The sequence below is a fragment of the Plutella xylostella genome, chromosome 3, assembly GCF_932276165.1.
Source record: "Plutella xylostella chromosome 3, ilPluXylo3.1, whole genome shotgun sequence".
Lineage (NCBI taxonomy): Eukaryota > Metazoa > Arthropoda > Insecta > Lepidoptera > Plutellidae > Plutella > Plutella xylostella.
Window position 1 is genome coordinate 9,314,464 of NC_063983.1, and position 20,904 is coordinate 9,335,367.

At 37.3% G+C, this 20,904-nt stretch overlaps 1 protein-coding gene and 1 long non-coding RNA gene across 3 annotated transcripts in view; one reads left to right on the plus strand and one right to left on the minus strand.

Annotated features, from left to right (window-relative positions):
- The window catches only part of LOC105381140 (sialin), a 33,842-nt gene extending 17,790 nt beyond the window's left edge, over nt 1-16,052 (minus strand). For both annotated transcript variants that reach the window (XM_048622646.1, XM_048622637.1), the window contains exons 1-6: nt 15,820-16,052; nt 13,994-14,068; nt 10,881-11,059; nt 9,712-9,845; nt 5,092-5,294; nt 145-231 (exon numbers count right to left, since the gene is read on the minus strand). In XM_048622646.1, coding sequence (XP_048478603.1) covers nt 145-231; nt 5,092-5,294; nt 9,712-9,845; nt 10,881-11,059; nt 13,994-14,033 — 643 coding nt within the window. In that variant the 5' untranslated portion in view covers nt 14,034-14,068; nt 15,820-16,052. The remainder of the gene's footprint in view (nt 1-144; nt 232-5,091; nt 5,295-9,711; nt 9,846-10,880; nt 11,060-13,993; nt 14,069-15,819) is intronic.
- Nucleotides 16,053-16,572: 520 nt separating this feature from the next.
- Nucleotides 16,573-18,431, plus strand: LOC125488893. The gene is made up of 3 exons (XR_007266560.1): nt 16,573-16,821; nt 17,583-17,727; nt 18,386-18,431. It is a non-coding gene; the product is annotated as an uncharacterized LOC125488893 (long non-coding RNA).
- The last annotated feature ends 2,473 nt before the right edge of the window (nt 18,432-20,904 follow it).

Below are 20,904 nucleotides of genomic sequence, written 5' to 3' on the forward strand. Positions count from 1 at the left end.
TTCCGTGGTCAACTTAGTCAAGCCACGTCACAGTTTTTTTGTTGGATTTTAACATGGTCGCCATGTTTGACCACTGGTTAGTTAACCACGGATCAAAAAACTGGCCATACGTTACAATTGGTAATGTAAATTAAAGTATCTCACCAGTGAAGTAGAAGGCGGACTCCCAGCCGAAGTGCGCGATGAGGAAGCCGCAGATCGGCATCGTGATGGCCGCGCCCAGTGATGACGCTGTGCAACAAATTATACGCTTAGTTAGTCAAATAATTATAAGTAAGTAAGCACATAAGTCCTAAAACCCTTCCTTCCTTCTTACCATTGCACCTACCTACTTTACTCATTGGAAACAGACCCGTGCCCTAGCAGTGGGGACGTGATGAGTCGGATGATGATGAATGAAGTACATAAGTAAAATTATATAAATAGCGCGTATACGGAGAAAGCGAAAGTAGGTAAGTCAGGATCATGGCAAGTGGCAATCCATAGTCTCTGCCTACCCCTCTGGGAGACAGGCGTGAGCAATTATGTATGGATCTATGTATGTTTTGTAGCGCGTATACGTATAAGAGGGAATGCATCTGCTTTTCGAAGTTACTTACGTAATGTTAAATCGTATAAGTAAAAGAATTTGCCAATCGTCGATAGATAGTTATTCAAACGGAGAAATTCCTAGTCATCGATACTGGGAGTTATTGAATATTTGCCTATTAATTATTTTAGACAACCATATAATCTAGGTCTTACAAATAAATCAAAACCTACGTCAGTTCTAGAATAACCATGGTGGAAATTAACAAAGTGGTACCTAGGTAGGTAGGTAGGTATTATCACGTGTATCGCTAATTTAATATTTAAATCTTTTCTTACGTAATTCACCTGCGCATTTGGAATTATAACTAATAATTTTCCATAACTATCTATTCTTCTAGGGTACTAAAGCAAATTATAAGATTTATGACTACTCATTAGAATAGGATGATTTAGTATGTTACGTCAAACCATATATTTTTTGCGAAAAAATGTAAATCCATGCATAACTAATTAGTTTAGTCAATTCATTTCTTTGAGGAAAACGGGACCGTAGGACCAAATTATGTTAAATTCATTGAATGACAGTTGACAGGCCATTATACGTAGGTAAACAAGAGCTATAGCCGCCTAACTGTGGAGGAGCGGCGATAGATTGATGTGCGTCATACCCCGGCCTGGCCTGGAATACGTCTGTAACTTTCCAACAAATACACTGGCAGGCTGGTTATTAGAGACACATTGCAGGAATAAAACTACGTACCTAGGTAACTCAAAAATATCTTGGTGGGTCTTTAACTTGAATCAATTCCCGCTACAATTTTTAAATGGTAAAAACATGAAAGCTTATAATATATGAACATAATATTTATAATTTCAAAAGGAAAAGGCAGTAATGTTGAAAATTGCAACAAACAATCCTACCGTCATAACCGTGCTGATCATAAAACATAAATACAGGTATGATGTATCGGCAAATACAGGAAGCATTCTCGATTTATTTGCTGGCCAGTGTACTTCCTTCGTAGGAAATAGTTGATGTATTGTGTCTAACCGTCTATATTATCTTGTTCGGGTGATTAAATACATTTTATGAACATATTATTTACTATCGTTATCTGTTGTTGTGAAGGGTGTGTCTAATTAATTGGAATTATTGTGAGTAAGAGGTTAAATTATTCATTAGCACTGGTTTCACAATAATTGAGAATGTAATACAGTAATACAGTACTTATACAAAAAAAAACATATATTGAATAAAATAAAGAAAAAAAACATAAGGCAAAGGCATCCTGCGTTGATTTGCGGTGCATCAGCTGTAAGCACAGAGCGTACAAAAAGCCTCAAGCTCAGCATATTCTGCAAATATGGAAGCTTTAGGTAATTTGAATTATAATTACTACATTATCACCTACAACGTGTTAAGTTAAGGGGATAGATTTCTAGATACTCTGAGCTACAAATAGTATAGTCAGTGACCAATCATCTTAAACTTCTTATTTTATATTTTTTTTAATGCTGGTACCGGTATGCGGTACCAGCCTGTATGCGTTTCCCATGGTCAAGGTTCGATTCCGGTAAACCGTTAAGCTTAAAAAGTAAACAACTTATAGCGAGTGTAGTCACGAAGTGGCCTTTGCGTATTTTCCCTTCTGCAAGGAGGTCTAGGTAAATGTGATTTTAATATGACAGGCTTATGAAGGGTGTCGGTGTTGGCCACATCATAAGTAAGTATATTAATTTTGTAAATATATTCAAAGAATAAATAGTAATTCGAGTGCATATTGAAAAGCTAAACCAATTTCCATGAAACATGCACAATGTGTACATAGGTCAGGATCTGAAATTGGCTGTGATTACAGCTTGTGCTTTGTCAAACTAGCCAACTGTCGATCTTTGAAAGAATGAATTAGTGGTTTGTTAGTTTGACAAGGTATAAAAGTGCAATGGCTCCAACTTCATAATTATCAAATTGTTTGAACCGAACTGCTGTATTCTTTAATAATGCTTCGGTACAATTTATTGGGCTTTTACACAAATACCGCATAATGCAGATAATTCTAAGCCATACTGGAAATAGTTCAAGGTGCCACTCATAATGTGTCATTTATGTCATTTCAAAGGGCCCCATTACCATCATACCATTACCTGCCATAATATTATGTTTTATAATGATTGTATGCTTGTTGAACTACACTCATAGATTGTTCTCATAATGCGTACAATGCCTAGATCATTGGAGGTGTTTATTTGTAATGGTAGGTACTTCCTGACTGTTATGGGAATCCGTGACATACATTATGTGCATAAAAGGATCAATGTTGTAATAATATAAAAGGTAAATAAAAGATTACGTTAATATGCTTGCCAAGCCCGATTTACACTTCAAGGAGCGAAATAATTAGGATACTACTCTTATTGAAGTGTAAATCTCTCTTTTATAAAGCTTATCAAAAACAGACTTCAGTAGTATAACAATGTGTCGACCCTCGACGTTCACGTATGCGTTAAAAATATGGGGGAAAGAAAGTAAGAAAGCATTCATTAAAGTCTCCTTAAGACCTCATTGTGAATAAACTTTGTATCTCTCAATTTGCATGACCGAACAATGGCCGAGTGACTCAATGGGTTAATTTAAATCATACAGTGCGTTAGCAACTAACGGTGGGTTGACAATAAAATCCGGTTTTACTCGGGACTTGTAAGGAATAATTGCCAATGACAATGTAATTGTTAAAATTATAATTGAAGTAAGTTGATTTAAATAAGTTTTTGTAACAATTATAAATGGGTATTAAGGAATCCAGGTAACTTATAGGTACTGCTTAATATTTAAAGACATTGTGACACAAGTAGAAACTAAACATTCAAAGTGTACTTTGCATACTCACTTGCTTAATAACTGACTGACTGGACTAAAAACATATTTCCTCCTATAGTACAGGCTAGACCTAGTTTAGGTGGAATAAAAATTGTATCCAACATATTCTAACCATTACACGTACCTACTTTACTTAAGTTAAGTCTTAAATTGTGTACCTATCAGCGTTTAATAAAAAATTGTTAGTAAGTACCTGCCTATAGATTTCTAATTGTTTTAAATTATGTTAATAACGCAGTATTAAGGTAAATGTAAACTAACATAATTATGTGTAATATGTGTTGCATGTGTTTTTTAAATAAATAAATTTTGAATTTTTGAATTTTGAATTTGAATAAGAACGCAAGTGTTTTGATAACTTTAAATTTCCATTCAATAACAAACAGTCTCGTCTTGGTACACCGATGCGACGTCAACATCCATAAATCAAATACTACGCAATGATATAACAAATCAAAGGATCCTTCTGTTATCTGGTACGATACGATGTAATAATTTGTAGCCTTTGACACACGGCACTTTCCACTGGGCTTGCCTCCTCTGATATCCAGTTTATATGAAGAGTAAATAGTAGTAGGAATAAGTTGTAAAGTTTAGGGTTATGCGGTCAGTAGCCAAATAGTGACAAGTTGCCAACTAAGTACTGAGAACAATGTAAAAATTTATAATATATATTTGTAACGTACATATTTAGTTTAGAAATAGGTAATATACCAAACCATTTTACTATACCACACGGTTTTTAGCTACAAATGGCTTCAATCTTATGTGGTGCATGTAAAAATATTTTTATTATAAATCCTCGTGAAATGACGTGGATGAATGACGAAACAAAGAATAGTTTTACGATCATATTTTTTTTTTACTTTTAGCATGCGAGAAGATACTCGGAAAAAAACATTAAGCATCTTGTTTAAAACATTAATCATCCCCAAAGCTATCTCTCATCTTCCATCAGCACAATACAACAGACATGTAAATGTAATACGACCGCGACCGGATGGTAATAATTACGTTTTCTCTAGCTAGCATAACCTTGCAATCCCACATAACCGCTCGGCCCACATGATGAATGTTAAAAATAACATTGCCACACCACATTTCTTGGAATTGGCACCGCACCAGCGCATAGCAACCGCAACGTAGGGTTAAATCGCGCGGTCAAGAGACCGTCAGCCAATCAGAATGCGCCATTGCCGTGACGTCACCGACCACGCCTGCGCGCGCCTCCAACGGCGCCATATTGCCGCTTTCAAATACGCCGAGATAGCGCGCCGCGCACTTGCGTTAATAATAACCGGCTGTTTTCGAACGAGCCCCCCTGACGTCAACTAATATTGAAATAAATTGAGCGCTAACGGCATCAACATCAGGCCATCATTAACGCATATTGGTGGTCAAGGCCCAAGTCTGACTTGCTCAAAAATATGCGCCATTCATTAAAACCAAACTGAGAACCAGAGTAATTATTATGGTTTGCAAGATGCGACATCAATGACACAATCATTAAATTCAAATTGATATCTATGATGAGAAATCAAATCCATATCTTTTTCACTTATTTATCACGCTAGCCATATCATTCATCATAAATTCGCTTTTCCAAGAATCTGATTATCTTGACTTCTGTATAAAATACGACAAAATAAAAATTAAAAAAATTTAAAAAAAAAATGACTCACCCATCATATTAGACATGAATTTGGAGCGGTCCATAGGCGGGATCCATTTAGATGCCATGGGGAGGATGGCTGGCCAGGTGGCTCCGAGGAAGAAGCCCAGCAGCACCCTGAGGGCCACGGCCCAGCCGAAGCCGGCCGCGGCGGCAGCGGGAGTCAGCAGAGTCAGAATACTGGCCAGCAATGTGCTGAAGCCGAATATTCTCCTGCAGAATTATACAATTGTATTAATAATTGAAGCGTTTCTGTTAGATCATCAATAGTCATACTAAAAAGTAAGAAATCCAGAACATTCCACAGTTAAATCCATGACGGATGTACCTAATTAGTAAACGTTACACGATGCTCGTAACACATTTTCATTTGTTGAAACATTGCTTGCTTATTTCAGTTGGCAACAACGGTTCCTAAATGGTGCGAGGCGACGACGCATGTGAAGCGCTTCGAGAACGATCAATATGAAATTGCATATCTTGTTTCAGACGAGCGGGACTGTCGGTTTGTACACCGGTGTTTAGTGGTTTGGTTACAAGGTGCTTCTCCAGTTACATTATTGAGAATTTTTGACACTCATTTATATCGAGTGTTATACGAGTTTAAAATATTATAAATTCATAAAAATTGCAACTGTGTAATTACATAAATTATACGTACAAAAAAAACCTGGTGCAAGCTCTTTAAAATATGTATGATTAATTTATGGAATGCGCGGGCGCATGCGACAGCTCATTAAAACGCAGATTTAATGCGGCAGTTACAATCTCGTTTACGCATGAATTCAGCGTCCTCGTATCACGGCGAGTGATTCATAAATTAGTCACAGACAAGTTTCGCTATTCAGCTGATAAAGCCCACATGGACTCATTCAAACAAAACCAGATAATTTAGTAATAAACTTCTTTTGAAAGTACCTATGATCATAATAATTATTGTTATTATTTGAGTGCTTATTTAATTACAGTGCATCGTATGTTTTCTTCTGAGTTTCTATTATTACTTGTTCTTTCAATTAATATTTACTGAATCACGATATCTCGTGTTACACGTGCAAGAGCATTTGGTATTCAACTGGTTTTTTATAAATCTCAATCTCACAGTGACCACTAATCAAGACAATCTAAACGTTTCAGGAACAACCTTCTGGAACAGACCACATTATTCACTGGCTGATCATATCAATAAACAGAAGTTCCAGTTGCAATAATTGCCATTAATAATAATAAAGGCAATGAATAATCCGAGCCACTGAGAGGACCACCAGAACAGATACAATAGGCCTCGTTGACGCCCGACCCCTTTAATAACTGACGTAGGCATTTAGTTTTATTAACTACCAGAAACTTCGACGTATTATAAGTTTCAATCATATAATAAACTAGCTGTTCCCGCGAGCTCTCGAGGGAATACCGCAATATAAAGTAGCCTATGACCTTTCTCAGGGTATAGTATAGACCAACGGTCGGCAACAGGCGGACCGCGGTCCGCTTGCGGACCGCGAAAGGTTGAACCTCGGACCGCCAAATATTGTAATGTATTCATATCAAGTATAAATAAATACGTAATATTTTGAACCAATTTAACTTAGCACCTACCTAATCTAATTAATCTGTTTTACACAATGATTTCAAAAGGAAGGATAGGCCCTTCAGAACATTTTACTCAAACCTTCTTCATACAAGCAAAATAACTGTTATCTGTCATAATTTGTTTGAACTATGTCAGTGCCTAGCAACTATCTTGATGACGTAACCTTGTACGTGCGTTAATAATTTACCATCCCGGACATTGTTTTATTATTTGCAGGCGCTATATCAATAATTTAAGACAAATCCAACTACTAAAATTAAAACTGTTTTGGGCTGTAGACCTGTAGAGCGTCCCGTACAAATGGACTAAAAATCACGCTCCAAAACGTAAGTGTGTGCAACAAGAAAATATTCTCGAAGGATAGTCAACAAAAAATGACGTCCGCACAAGGTTACAGCGCGCGGCCATTGTAGACTTTGGTAGTAAAATAATTATCACTTTATAATGTGTTTATTACTTAATTTAATGGTAATTACCGATGATACGATATTCGATGTTTCTTTTTGACCTTCGTATAATGGTTTTTGCAGCCTTTCACAACACAACTACATATTTATCACAAGATTCACAAGACCATCTCTCGGCCACAGACAACTGTCGACTGAGGAGCGTTGGCCCTAAAATTACGATTTTAGGGCCAACGCGCGGGTGCCATTTTTTTGAGTGGGAGGCCCTGTCCTTACGCTATTAATATATAAATGTCAATGGTTTTACAACATCGATATCGATCAAAAACATCGCGCCGCCCGCGCCGTCGAGTCGCCGCGCGCGCTCTGTTCATAGGAACTTATAACGACCATAATAATTATACGAGTAATAAGGAGAACTCTGAAGAAGACATTGCAGTGTTTACAAAATTTTTGGCCGATCCTAGCAAGGAATACGCCACAAGGTTCCAAGACTTTGCAGAGATGGGCAAGCTATCTCTGTTTCTTAAGTCACCCTATGAAGTTGATGCAGCCGCCGAATGGACAGATGTGGCTGCCAAGCAAAAGTCCTTGCTGCCAAGTTATTTCCAAAGGCGTCACATGAAATGGACCAACATCTTTTTCAAAATTTTCAGAATTTTTCGAAAAAAACAAATATCATTTGAGATTATCAGACGCTCACTTAGAAGACACTCTTCGAATTAGCTGTTCTTCACGAGAACCAAACTATAAAAACCTGGCTCAAGACCGCCAATGCAATTTTTCTCACTAATTTTAGTAATAAATAGCTGTACTTACTTAATTATTATCAGTTGTTTTTTTTTCTGGACCTTTTAAAATTTTTCGACCAATATCCGGACTCTACCTAAAACTACTTGCCGACCCCTGGTATAGACTATCTGTATACCAAATTTCATTAAAATCCATTCAGTAGTAGTTCGTGAAAGAGTAACAGACAGACAGACAGACAGACACAGTTACTTTCGCATTTATAATATTAGTTAGGAAGTTAGGATTAGAAGATTCGCTCAACTAACTCATCAATTCAATTTGGCATCGTATCTAATTGTAAAAATGTGCAAAATTACAGTGGGACATTCCTGCAAAAACCCGGAACCTTGGCCACCCTCGCCAAAACTTGTTAGAGCGCTAATCAGACGCGAAGACGTGAAATTTTTCGCACATCATTGACTCACTCGAATAACTGTTCGGCAACCGGTTACAGGTTGTATGGTCAATGTATTTTCGACCCCCTGGAAGTAACTGTGTAGGTACTTGGAAGTTATCTTGTTACATTATAATTAATTATTTACTAGATCGAGTTCCGAGGACAGCTGTATACTGTTAGAGTGATACAGCCACAAATATTTTTTATAAACCGCTTTCACTGATACCTAGTGCTTGTGTAGCTCGTGTAATTTTCAGTTCAATAGCGTTGACCGGGCAGACTTTAGAGTAAAAAGTGAATTTTAAGTAAAAATCACGTGTAAATTTTAATTTTCCTGTTATTGGTACAGGACATTGTTATGTAAAATGTAAATTTACAATATAACTGTGTTCATTTAACTAACAGCTGTAACTAATGAATAAGCATTTACTTTATGAGACTCACATTTTTAGCGTTTTGTATCCAAAATTTCGCTGGTTCGTTTGTATCGAGTTCAAACTCACAGGGACAAATCACAAACACGAGGACACACAATACGGAAGCCAGGGGGTCACTTTAGCTTACGATTAACTACTAAGTTTTGGGCGCTGCTGCGCTAATCACAACTCTATCATCTCGTTGTATGAGACATACCGATTACATGGCAGCTTTTGTCCTTTTTATATCAAACTAAAGTAGCCCTGCAGATATGAATGAATGGACCTCAAACCCGGTCAACGGCCTCGCCGAGCCGACAGCCACAATACAATGTAATACATCATTACCTGATGTGAGCAAGTCCTTTCAAGGCAAGTAAATGACTTGTTTCAATGCAAGGCCGCCAGAACGTGCTTGAAATTCCGACGCGGATATGTGCAAAAAGGGCCTCAAAAAGTTTTTGATAAGGTAAAAAAAAACTACCGAAAGTGCCAGGCAGCTGATATGATAAGGAGTTTGCGAAACTGACTGTGTGCTTTATGGAATGTGGTTTTAGAGTTTTTATTCAGCTGACTAGCAAAATAGGGCTATCGTGAATATTGATATGGCATCAACGCTTCTGAAACCATGACTCAGCATTACATCCGGACTGGCAGCCATCTAGATTGTTCTGTCCAGTATCTAGCCAGCAACTTTAGTTATAATTCCGTTCTTACGCTCATCATAACACGATACCATCTAGATTGTTCCATCCTACCCACATACCTACTAGATTTCCCAAGTGTACGTACTGCGCGTGTCAAAACTAGTCAAAAGGTTGAGCATTTCTCAACTTTTGGTTTAAACATTTATTTCCGTACAGCTGTCATTATCGATATAAAAAACTGGCACGCATGGCTTTCATAGAAATGGGTGCATTTGTGGTATCTAGTATGATAGACATCTGTCATATCTGGATACCAACTTTAGTTGTAATTCCGTCCTTCCTCCCCTCACAAGTCTCACAACACGGGTGACACTTACCTGGCTCCGAAGATCTCTGCCAGCCGCCCCCCAGGCAGCTCGGTCATGACGTAGCCCCAGAAGAAGCAGCCGAGCAGGTGGTTCTTCTGCTTGGTGTCCCAGTGGTAGCGCGTCTGTTCTATGTGCTCCGGGTGCTGAAAGGAAGTTAGAAGGTTAAGCTCTTGTCAAAAGTAACCATAAATCATCATCATCACGACCCATCACGTCCCCACTGCTGGGGCACCGGTCTCCTTCAAATAAAGGAAGGGTTTAGCCATTAACCCTTAACTATTGCGGCATAGAAACTTCGATTTAGATAAACTGGCGTGATGCACGGCCCACTAATCATAAATAGACACGTGTTCAGCATGAACGAGTAAAAACTTTCCGAGAACCCTGTCACGCTGACACGCTACAAAATGTCGAGACTTGGGACAAATAACAATGAAAAAAACTGACTTATTTTCTTTGATACTGAAAGCCGATACTTATTTCTATACCTACCTGTCCATCAATCAAATTCGTGCTAAAAATAACAAAAGTCTACAGACAATTTTATCGTTAAACGGTAGGTAATTTATTCACACTTCACACCCATCGCGTCGTCAATACTAAAAATAGAAATAAAAGACGACTCGATAACGTTAAACATTCTAATGGATTTGATTAGATGGGCGTAGATTAGGAAATTAAACTGGCAGTTTGTGGAAACAGTAACCTCACCATTCAACAATCAGCATATAACAGGAAATTGATTCTGATAACATACACGGTAGGTACTATGTAATATAAGTCAAATACGAACTCCAATGATATTTTTTTGTCTCTATGTGCAGCTGTGAACTGGACTAGATCATGACCTATGTAGCTGTAGTCAGTTGGAGTTACTATTAGCTCTTCAGAAGTGCCACTTTGCTAAGGTATAGGACGTCCACTGGTGGCAGGTAAAACTGTGGCTGGATCAGGAAACAGGTCAGGTCAAGGCAGATGAAGTACAATATACAGGCTACTACGCAGAGGCATTTGAAAATAGAACAATAAAACAGACCTAAAAGTGTCCTTACACACACTAGAAGCATCATTAGCTATATACTCCGTCCGTCTTGCTGATCCAGCCACCGGCCCCTGACGGCCCACCCGGCTGGAGGGCGTCCCACTTTTTTAGAATGGCATCTAAAGATGCAACAAACCTGTGTGACATTATTGAAGACATCAGTGACATTGGTGACGTTGACGGCGGCGGTGACGTTGTCCCGCGCGTCGTATATCATCTCGACGATGGCGATCGTGAGGTTCACTCGCAGTGCGTAATTCAGCATGAATCCGAGCAGGACCATTATGTTGAGCACTTGCACGCATGTTAGACATCCTGGGGATATACAATCTTGGTTAGAGTAGCTGTTGGAAGCAATAATTTTTAAAAAGAGGTATACGAGTATGTGTCCTGGACGAAGGCTTGTCATAGTGGTGAAAGGATCAGCTAGTCAGATTAGGTTGTTGTTAGCGGCTGACTACCCAAAATACGCCGGACGTATCATTAGCAGAAATTCCTTGGAGTTGGATTGGATCGTCTGGGGTGGACGTAATAGAAGGCTATCAGGGAAGCTGCTTTCTTGCATCTGGCATCACCTGGAAGCTTAATTCTCTACAGGAAGAAAATATAGTGTAAGTATGAAGGATACTTCATACAGCCATTCGACCCCAAACTTTTATGTCTCTAGTTTGTCAAGGTATGTTTGATGAGCTGTTTTCTATGTCATGGCTGATAGTAACGCTTACCTCTTTTACAATTTAAATAGCAATAAAATCATTTTGATCGCCTATAATGTAGATATCAGCAAGATAGTAATTATGTTAATGATTTGTTTAAATGTTAGTCCGAGGCCGGTGCTTGTTATAATAAGTTTTGCATCTAATGTCTCAGTGCATAATCTTTGATTTGCCTCTAAAGTGGTGATGTACAACTAGAAGCTATGTTTTGAGCTTCAAGCATTTATTACGGTAGCAGGGCTAGTGGTTATGAAGAATTATACCGAGTGGGAGGTGTAAGCGTACCAAAAAATATCAAATCCAAAGTAAGAAACAGCTTAACCAAACAAAAGTACTGGTGATTTTTTGCGCTGCAAACTGCAATGCGCAAAACAAGTAAGTTTACCTATCTCTAAAGATTACACATTGGGGTTTCAAAATGTAACTTTATGTATCGGTTCTTTGACGAAACTGGCGACGGCTGTTTGTACAGCTTCGCAAATGTGGTGTGCCAACAAATAATGGATCCTGTCGTCTCATTTTGAGTACTACAGAAAGTACTTTTACGGTAAATTGTTTATGAATTTTACACCGGTTTAAAATTTAAATATCGACCTACAGCATGTCTTTCTTTACATACAAGCAACATTTACTGACAGCAATGATTCATCATTATACTGACTACTAGACTAGGTCAACATTTTTAAGATCACGGCGACGCTTTTAAGGATATTTTACAATGCAGTCACTTTTATATTTCTTCTTGAAATTTCCCCGGCGATCTAGCCCAGACATACAATTTATTAACAACTAATCATTCATCACTTGTCTTTATCCTAAAAATATCTAAAAATAGCAAGCAGACTAGAAAACTTCCTAAATCCGAGCATATTTAGCTCACCGAGCGGCCGACAGACATGTCAGATGTACCCGTTAGCCACATAAGACAAACTTGTGCAAGGCAATTAGCTACTCGTTTACATGCTGTAGTACCGTTTTCTATCGGTGTCACTTGACGGTCCTGTCAACTGAGAGGAATTGCGTTTCAGACGGCCAGCCGATCAGACTTTTACCATCAACCGATATTTCTGCTGCCACGCAGATAGTTATGACCCCTCCCCAATATAAACATTGGCAGACTGTACTAGAGTTTACTGTCAGCGCCACATGGTTTTCTACAGAATGAATAAAAGCCTGAGTAGAGCGAGTGGACAGGTGCCGCGACGAATTGCGTATGTGTATGTATACTTGTGAGTATCCTGTAGTGGTTGGATGAGGAAGGCCCAAAACCAAGTATGTATTGTAATTGTAACGCACAGACATTAATCTGAGATTGCGTGCCGACTGCCGACAGCCAGTCTCTGCTATCTTTTAATTTATATGTAAGTAAGTACCTACCTTGACCATGATCATGACATGCGATTATTTAGGCAGACCTTTCTACATATAGACGACGCGTCGGAGCAGATACCTAAGACGCAAAATACGACCCCACTCCTATGTCTTCGTCCAAAATGAGGTCATACGAACTGGGACAAGTCAAGTCGCGGACTGATGTGAGCATCCCGCTAATTCATAACAGGTTTAAGCTGTCATCTTCATCATATTTTTTATCTCTTCATCGAAGAGTGATCTAGTCATCGTGGAGTAAATTCTGTCTCGCCACTAGCTCTTCTAGTAATATTTAAATTGTTATTTATCGTTAATCTCTGGATAAGAAACAGATTCTGAGTTATCTCAGTGCAAAAATTATGATTGTCCTATAGATAATTATGACTGTATATAAGTAGTTTGTTATGAAAATTATCTACCTAGCCGTTTGTAGGTACAAGAAATACACACTCGGTCATAATATACACACTCATTTTGTAGCCACACAATCGTCACATAACATACATAAGATTTTCCCATAAAGATTCAGGTAACAATGGGTTATGTACAGGACTTCAGTAATCTTGCCAGGTAGTTAAAGTACTTAGTACATATTAAAGATTAGTTAGAAGGTAAGTGTTCCTTAATTATGTAATTAATAAAAACTGAAGATATCAATATCCCGACAACCAAAAATGATTAACCGGAAGACGGATTTGAAATAATAAAAACTAGGCGGTCTTATTACTGCCGCAATCTCTACCAGACAACCTCGCCTTCCACATACACCACAGTTGGCCGTATGCCAATTCGTTTTTATAATGGCTCGCTGCCAGTATACATGTGTCACACACATCCCAGGACATCCCACCCAAAAGGGACCAATGACGTGAACAATTGCTGATTTAATTGCATTGCATAATTTAACCAGTCAACTAAGGTCTACCATCCAGCGGTATGTGAATGTTCGTGGGCCCTCCGAGTAAGAACTCAACAACAAGAAAGGTCAATAATAGTGTTGAGGCGCTCCTTGGAAGAGGCCAAATCCTGTTACTGGTAACAGATGCAATTAATGATGATGACGAGATTTACTTCATGGACCTCATGGCTATTACATATATGTATATATAGCAAAAAGATCCATCAAGGTGAATGACCCGGTAAAGCCAATTTTATAATTTACCTGTGAAATTTCTTGGAAACGACTTCTCTGTCTTTGCCATCTCAGTACACGGCTTCGAAGTAATTATCGACCTTTCTGCAACAAAAAATAAATGCTTTTAGTTATTGCCATTGGCGGCTTATAGTTTTTGTTACGGGATCCTTAGCCTTAATGGCTTCTTGACTTCACTCTTTCGAAGGAAGTAACTAATCGGACCATTTTCAATCTGCCTATAAAAATTCACACGCATAGTATAGTACCATAGAATAGTACACAGTACCTACTACTACAATACCTACTGTAAAAGTACGGTTTTAACTATCTTCTAAGTTAGGGTGCGGACCGTGCGGATGATGTGCCGTGTGCTGACCATGAGGAAATCCGTAGAGATCCTTCCGGATGGCATGTGGGTAATGGGATTTTACCTGGCAATAACCTCATTACAATGTAATGTGATAAGACAAAAAAGGAGGAGAATAGGTACAAAAAACTTTATAAATGATGGATAATGCAATAAATGCACCGTTAGGTTAAGTTAGGTATTAATTAAATATTAGAAAAAAGTTGGCGCCGGCAGCGGCATCAACATTCGCAATTTAACAATCGATGATATTTTAATATCTCGCAATTTTTACAAGCAGACAAAAAACTACCTATCATGTTGTCAAGACTTTCATAAGGACATGGGTATATCCATAGGTAGTCAGTGAGGGTCTCACAAAATGCAACACTTTGGAGACAAGACTGGAGTTGCTATGCGAAGTTGCTAACAAACAGTTTAATAATAATTTGTAGGTTGGTACGTACTTACCAATTAAACTAATTCACAATACAACCCACGTAAGCCGTATCGGCACCTACCTATCTAGTCACAAACATAGAACAATTGGCTATGCTAATTTTATATGCAAATAATTTGATGAAACTGTTGCTTGGGCACAAGGAACATGCCTAGACTAGACACATACTTGGGCAACTAACCTATTAGGTATTGGTTTGCCTATATCCACCAGAGATGCTGCGACTGCGATCATGTGAATTTGTGAAAGCTATACGTTTTCACCAGTGCTAGGTCCATGGATCCATGAATTTTATTGGTGGATATCAAACGCACCCATAAGTAAGCAGCGTAGCACAATGTCTGGTGGGTAGGCATCCTGTATGTATCCATACGACTTTTGTTTACAGAACTAGGTGGCTACCTCTACCTACTTAGGTATACCAAAATTATGAACTCATTACTGTTTCGCATATTCATAAGAACCAACCTACTTTTGTTTTCACCCTTTGACCATAGAACTATACTTAAGTACTTACCTACTAACTTAAATAAACTAACTATCGGCACGGAATGGTTTGATTGAACCTAACTTTTTAGCGGTAAGAAAATAATTGTCACTGACTACGAGTACAATTTACAATGCACCCCTAGATTCAATCTTCACAAGGTATTGATCGAAGCATGCATTATTTACACACCAATACCAATATCACTACATGCCACTTTATAACCTCTAATTTCTGAATATAACCGATAGTAGGTATCGTAAGAAATGTAACCTTATTTTGTTAATATTTGATATTGCTATATTTTACGTGTTCATTTTACAGTAAGTATCTGCAATATATTTCGTAAAGGACAAATTCTCGTAAAACCGGGCGATGGAACGACCAACAGCTGTTTGTATCGAACACGATTGGTAAATTTCGCAAGTAAAGCAATATCTAAACAGAAGACTGCGGTTTCTTCATTAAACTATGTGAAAGAGAAGTAACTAGGTGTATTAGAAATAAAATAAAATGTAGGTAGATGAACTCTTGATGAAAGAAAAAATCATAAAACTTACCGACTTTGTTGGATTGGATATAGCAAATCAAACCGTAAATGAAGTAAATCCACACAGAAACGTACACTTTCACACTTTAATTACGTATTTGTGTATGTATTGTAAGTTAATTATAAATAATTAATTCGACAATACAACCGAAAATAAATACGATAAATTGAGGAGCCAGATAGACGCACGCACTTCCCTGGCGAACGCAGAAACCCGACTGACGCGACCTCAAGCGGCGAATGTATTGGCGGTTGTTTGCGTTGCAATCCTTCCATTTGAAATTTGTTCGAGTTTTATTCACTGTTTACGGAAAAAAGACAATCCAACACTTACCAGGGACTAGCGTACTTATTGCACTATTTGTTCTTTGTTTTATTAGATGAATATAAGATCTAAAACCTGTAAAAATCGTCTAAAAAAATTACAAAATGTCCGGATCGGAAACGGAAATGCCGGCAACCGGAAATAATCCTACAAAATAGCTGTCACTGCTCTAGTTTGTCTATAAGCTACGTTCATGTAGCAAAAAATAGATAAACCTTCTTCGGTAACTCATTAAAAATACGTTTAATCTTTCAATATAATTTGAAATTTAAATGCAAAAAAATACCAACCAGTACCTAATTAAAAAAAATAAGATTTGATTTATAGACTAAATGAAGATAAAAGGGTATTTTGATAAAAATACTTATATTTTAATTTAAATCTACCCCCTTTTGCTTAAGAATTATAATTTGATGATGTAAATTCTGCTTTTCGGCCAATCTACCATTTTGTCTTTCAAACGGAAGCGTGACGTTGTCCTGGTTAATCCACGTTTTAATTTATTAATACATATATTTTGTAATTATGTAAATCTGTTTTATTAATTTCAATAAAATTGAATAATTATATTTGACTTTTTAAATAACTTTTATAAAGCTGAGAACAATGGCTTCAACGAATTTTTTAACAGTGAAAACTCATTTATCTGAGTTTAAATCAAATTCAGATAAAGACACTCTCAGTGAGGTAAGCAAAAATTTATTTTTAAAATTATACTGTCGATAAATTATGTGGACAAAATCCGCCATTTTGATAACCGTGACATAACAAAACGTTTAAATTTGACCATTTCGATAAAAAATCTTTCTTTAAAAAATACTTTTAGTGTTGTACGAGCTCGTAACATGAGAATCATGAAAAGTACTTACTTTCCTACATTTTTTTTATGGGAGAGCTAGATTCATTTTGCAGGTTAATGACCCCAACATACCTACGCAACTAGTAGGCATAGGTGCCTACTAAAAAAACTTATAAAAATGTGTTAAGTTATTGATTAAAGAATATACGGACGGAACTTTTAGACGGGATTTAGGTATCTCTGAAATGTTCTAATATACTTACCATGTTTTTGAAAACCTAACGGTTAACTAGTCTTCCAATTAGTTACTTATAACTTTTTTATAATATCAAAGTCCAGAGTTATTATTTGATAAAACTATTACGTAACGCATGATTTGCTGAACCACGTTTCTTATACAGCTGTTCTGTATAACCTATTTAAATCCACAATCCACCAATCTTCAATTGTTATATCGATCGTTAAAACTCATTTGATTCCTTCCATTAAACATTGCGTATCAAAGAGGCTGCAAGGTCCTGTGTAATGCTCAAAAAGAAATCTGATGTTTGTATTAATTACCTACATTAATCATAATATCATACATATCCACTGCTAAATTTAGGTTACAGAACCTCCCATTAATACTGAAATATAAATATTTGTGCAGGCATCGGAAAGTGGGACAACCAATTCGGTAACGTCTGCTGAGGAACTTCAGAAGTTTGCGTTGATTCTTGGACTGAACAGCGCTGAAGATGTATATCAAGAACGATTTCGCGTTGATAGACGTCGGCTAGAAGCAATGCTCGCAGGTAAACAAATTCATAACATTAAATTCTGCATTTTATTAATACAGATAGTAGGTATATATGTATACCTAGTACGTATTCACTCTGGAAACCAAAGCACAGCCAAAACTACTCTTATTGTTACTCTGCCTACCGGTTCGCGAGACATGCTGTGCCTATGGTGTGAAATACTTTCTTACTGCTTCTATTTTACTCTGTAAACCAACTTACCTGTCTACGTAATTCTATTATCTACTCCACTACTACCTACCTACTGTTAATTTCTTGTATACCCGTGTTATATTATTATGGTGTAAATAAATGATTTTGATTTGATTATGAATTAACTACTAAGTACTTAAGTAAGTAAGTAAGACGACCGAATGGCGTAGTGGTTAGTGACCCTGACTACTGAGCCGAAGGTCCCGGGTTCGATTCCCGGCTGAGGCAGATATTTGTTTAAACACAGATATTTGTTCTCGGGTGTTGGATGTGACCGTAAAATGGCAATAGGCCCGCCCCCTATTACATTGGGACTAACAGAACACTCTGGCGAAAAGTGGGTGCAGCAATGCACCTCGGCCTACCCCGCAAGGGAGTATATTAGTACAGGGCGTGAGTATGTGTGTGTGTACTAAGTAATTCATTTTCGGATACGGCAATAACATTTAATTTATTTCAGATACTCTGGAGGAATCCCAAACCGCGCAAGCGTTTTTTCATCGCGTAAGTATTAACAGATAGCAAAATCTTAACATGCTAATATACTAAGGGCCACTTGCACAAACATTTAAATCTAGATTTAGTGTCAAATCTCGATTTAAGAAACGTCAATCCATATAAAATTTGACACTAAATCTAGATTTAATATGTTGGTGCAAGTGGCCCTAGACTATGCATGCAGATAATAACTTTTTTTCTAGACAGACAAGACTTGAACAGACAAAACTATATTTTCATTTACAAAATAAGAGATAAAATTTAGTTGTATTTTTCAGGTTATGAATGAAACAAACACTCTTGTTAAATGGCCAACAAGGCTGAAAATTGGTGCACGATCAAAAAAAGGTATAAAAGCATTTATTGGGTTGGGTTGGGACCTACCTACCTAGTGTATGTATTTTTTGAGGACCAATTAGTTAGTTATTTATATATTTTTTATTTTAGCAGTATCATACATTTCTAAGTATAAAAAGTTACAAGTTACAGTGCACAGTTATCCGTTGTCAACCAGAGATTATGGTTTACTTGTCCAAGTTGTCGAATATTTATTTGAATGTTACTTACCTAATTTATTTAATTTGAAAATATTTCAAAAGATTTTTTTGTTAAAAAAACACACACACACACACACACATTTTTTTGTTATTGTTTGATATTTAGCAATTTCACAATAAAATGCTTACATGTTAATCTCGTTTTATAAAGATTTTGTACAATTTATTTTCTATTTCCGTTTAAGTGTAAGTTATTGTTCTACGGAAAACTTTTTTCTCTTTAATTATATTTTGTGCAAACATGAACGCAGCCGTTCCAAAATTTTGAAAACTTTTTGGCGCAAAACCGTTCGTCTGGCGCCAAATAGACTCGACAAAACGGCGCCAGTTTCAGTTTGTCGAATTCAAATTGAGTGCATCAAAGTTTTTTACAAAATTAATGTATTAATAATCAATTATACCGTTTTATTAGTTTTAAATCATGTCTTTAACGCAGAATAGTGATGAATTAGTGTACGATGTTATAAAAAATATGAGAATACATAACTTCACAGAGCTCATCGGGCTTTTAGGTCAGAGTGAGTTGGTGTAAATACCCCCTGAAATATTTTGTTACATAAGTAGGGTAGTGTCTGAAAAGTGAAACGTTTTTTTCTTGTCCAGATCCTCACGTGAGAGTGGCTGGTCGACCTGAAAACGTGAAGATGGCTCGAGAAAAGATAATGCAGTTGCTAGATACCAGGGTAAGTTCTTTCCAATTACAGTCTTGTTAGGACTATCATTGTCAAATAATAATATTAGCTATGCAGTCGTTAATTCTCTTATCCATTACAGCGAAACAACTACCTACCTAAGTAGGTGCCTATAAGTATTATTTTCAGATTGCAATGGTATAATTTAGAATTTTAGTGCATTAATTACTGAATTACCTTTGTTCCCTTGCTGTCCGTATTGCGCATTGCCCAAGCTAATTAATTATTGGTGACAAACACTGGGGTTAGTGGGTCATCTTGGCTGGACTTGAGTTTTGTCACCGTGGTGACATGGCAGCTAGTCTAGCGTCTATTGCCATTGCCGGACTTACAGTCATTATATTATTTTGTGCACCCTTTCTAAGGTGATTTCCCACATTTAGTCTCTAAGAAGGGCGTGAAATACCTACTGTGTGACTAAAAAGCAACTTACTTGTATTTTCTTTCTTTATTTCTTTCTAATACTGATCTTTATTTCGCAGAGCAACCGGGTGACGATGAAGATCGATGTCAGCTACACGGACCACTCGCATATCATCGGAAAGGTGAGATACTCCCTCTATGTGATAATAATAGCCCCCCCTTTACTGTGCCACTAAAGTTTATGGATGAGATATTGCTATATTTTCTTACACAGGCAATAACGGGTCAATGACCTCTTATTAGCTCGGAGTTGAGTGCTGTACTTGTTATTCTATGGTGTCACTAACTCACTAGCAAAATATTGTTGAGTAGGTATCGGTCGTACCTTTATGACTTCTTGACTAACGTAAGTATTTCTCCTCATCATCACAAACTGTCCAGTGCCACTTCAGCACGCCAAGTTCAAAATGTGAACGTCTACCATGCTTGTGTGAGTAGAAATAAAACCCCCTTTAGACCACGACGGAAAAAAAGGGTTTAATAAGTCTAATGTGTCTGTTTATCTCTGTATCTGTCTGTGGTAGCGTAGCTCCCAAACGGCAGAACCGATTTCTGTTTTATTTTTTTAGGGTGATAGGCAATATACAGGGTGTTGCAAAAAGGGTATACTAAGCCGAAACCTACATGTGCAGCATGAAATTCTGATTTTAGTTTCGGGCTTAGATATACCATGCTGCACATGTAGGTTTCGGCTTAGTATACCCTTTTTGCCACACCCTGTATATGTTACTCATGAGTCGTGAGAGTATTTCATATCCCTAACCTTCACAACAAATCCACAGGGAGGCTTAACAATAAAGCGTGTGATG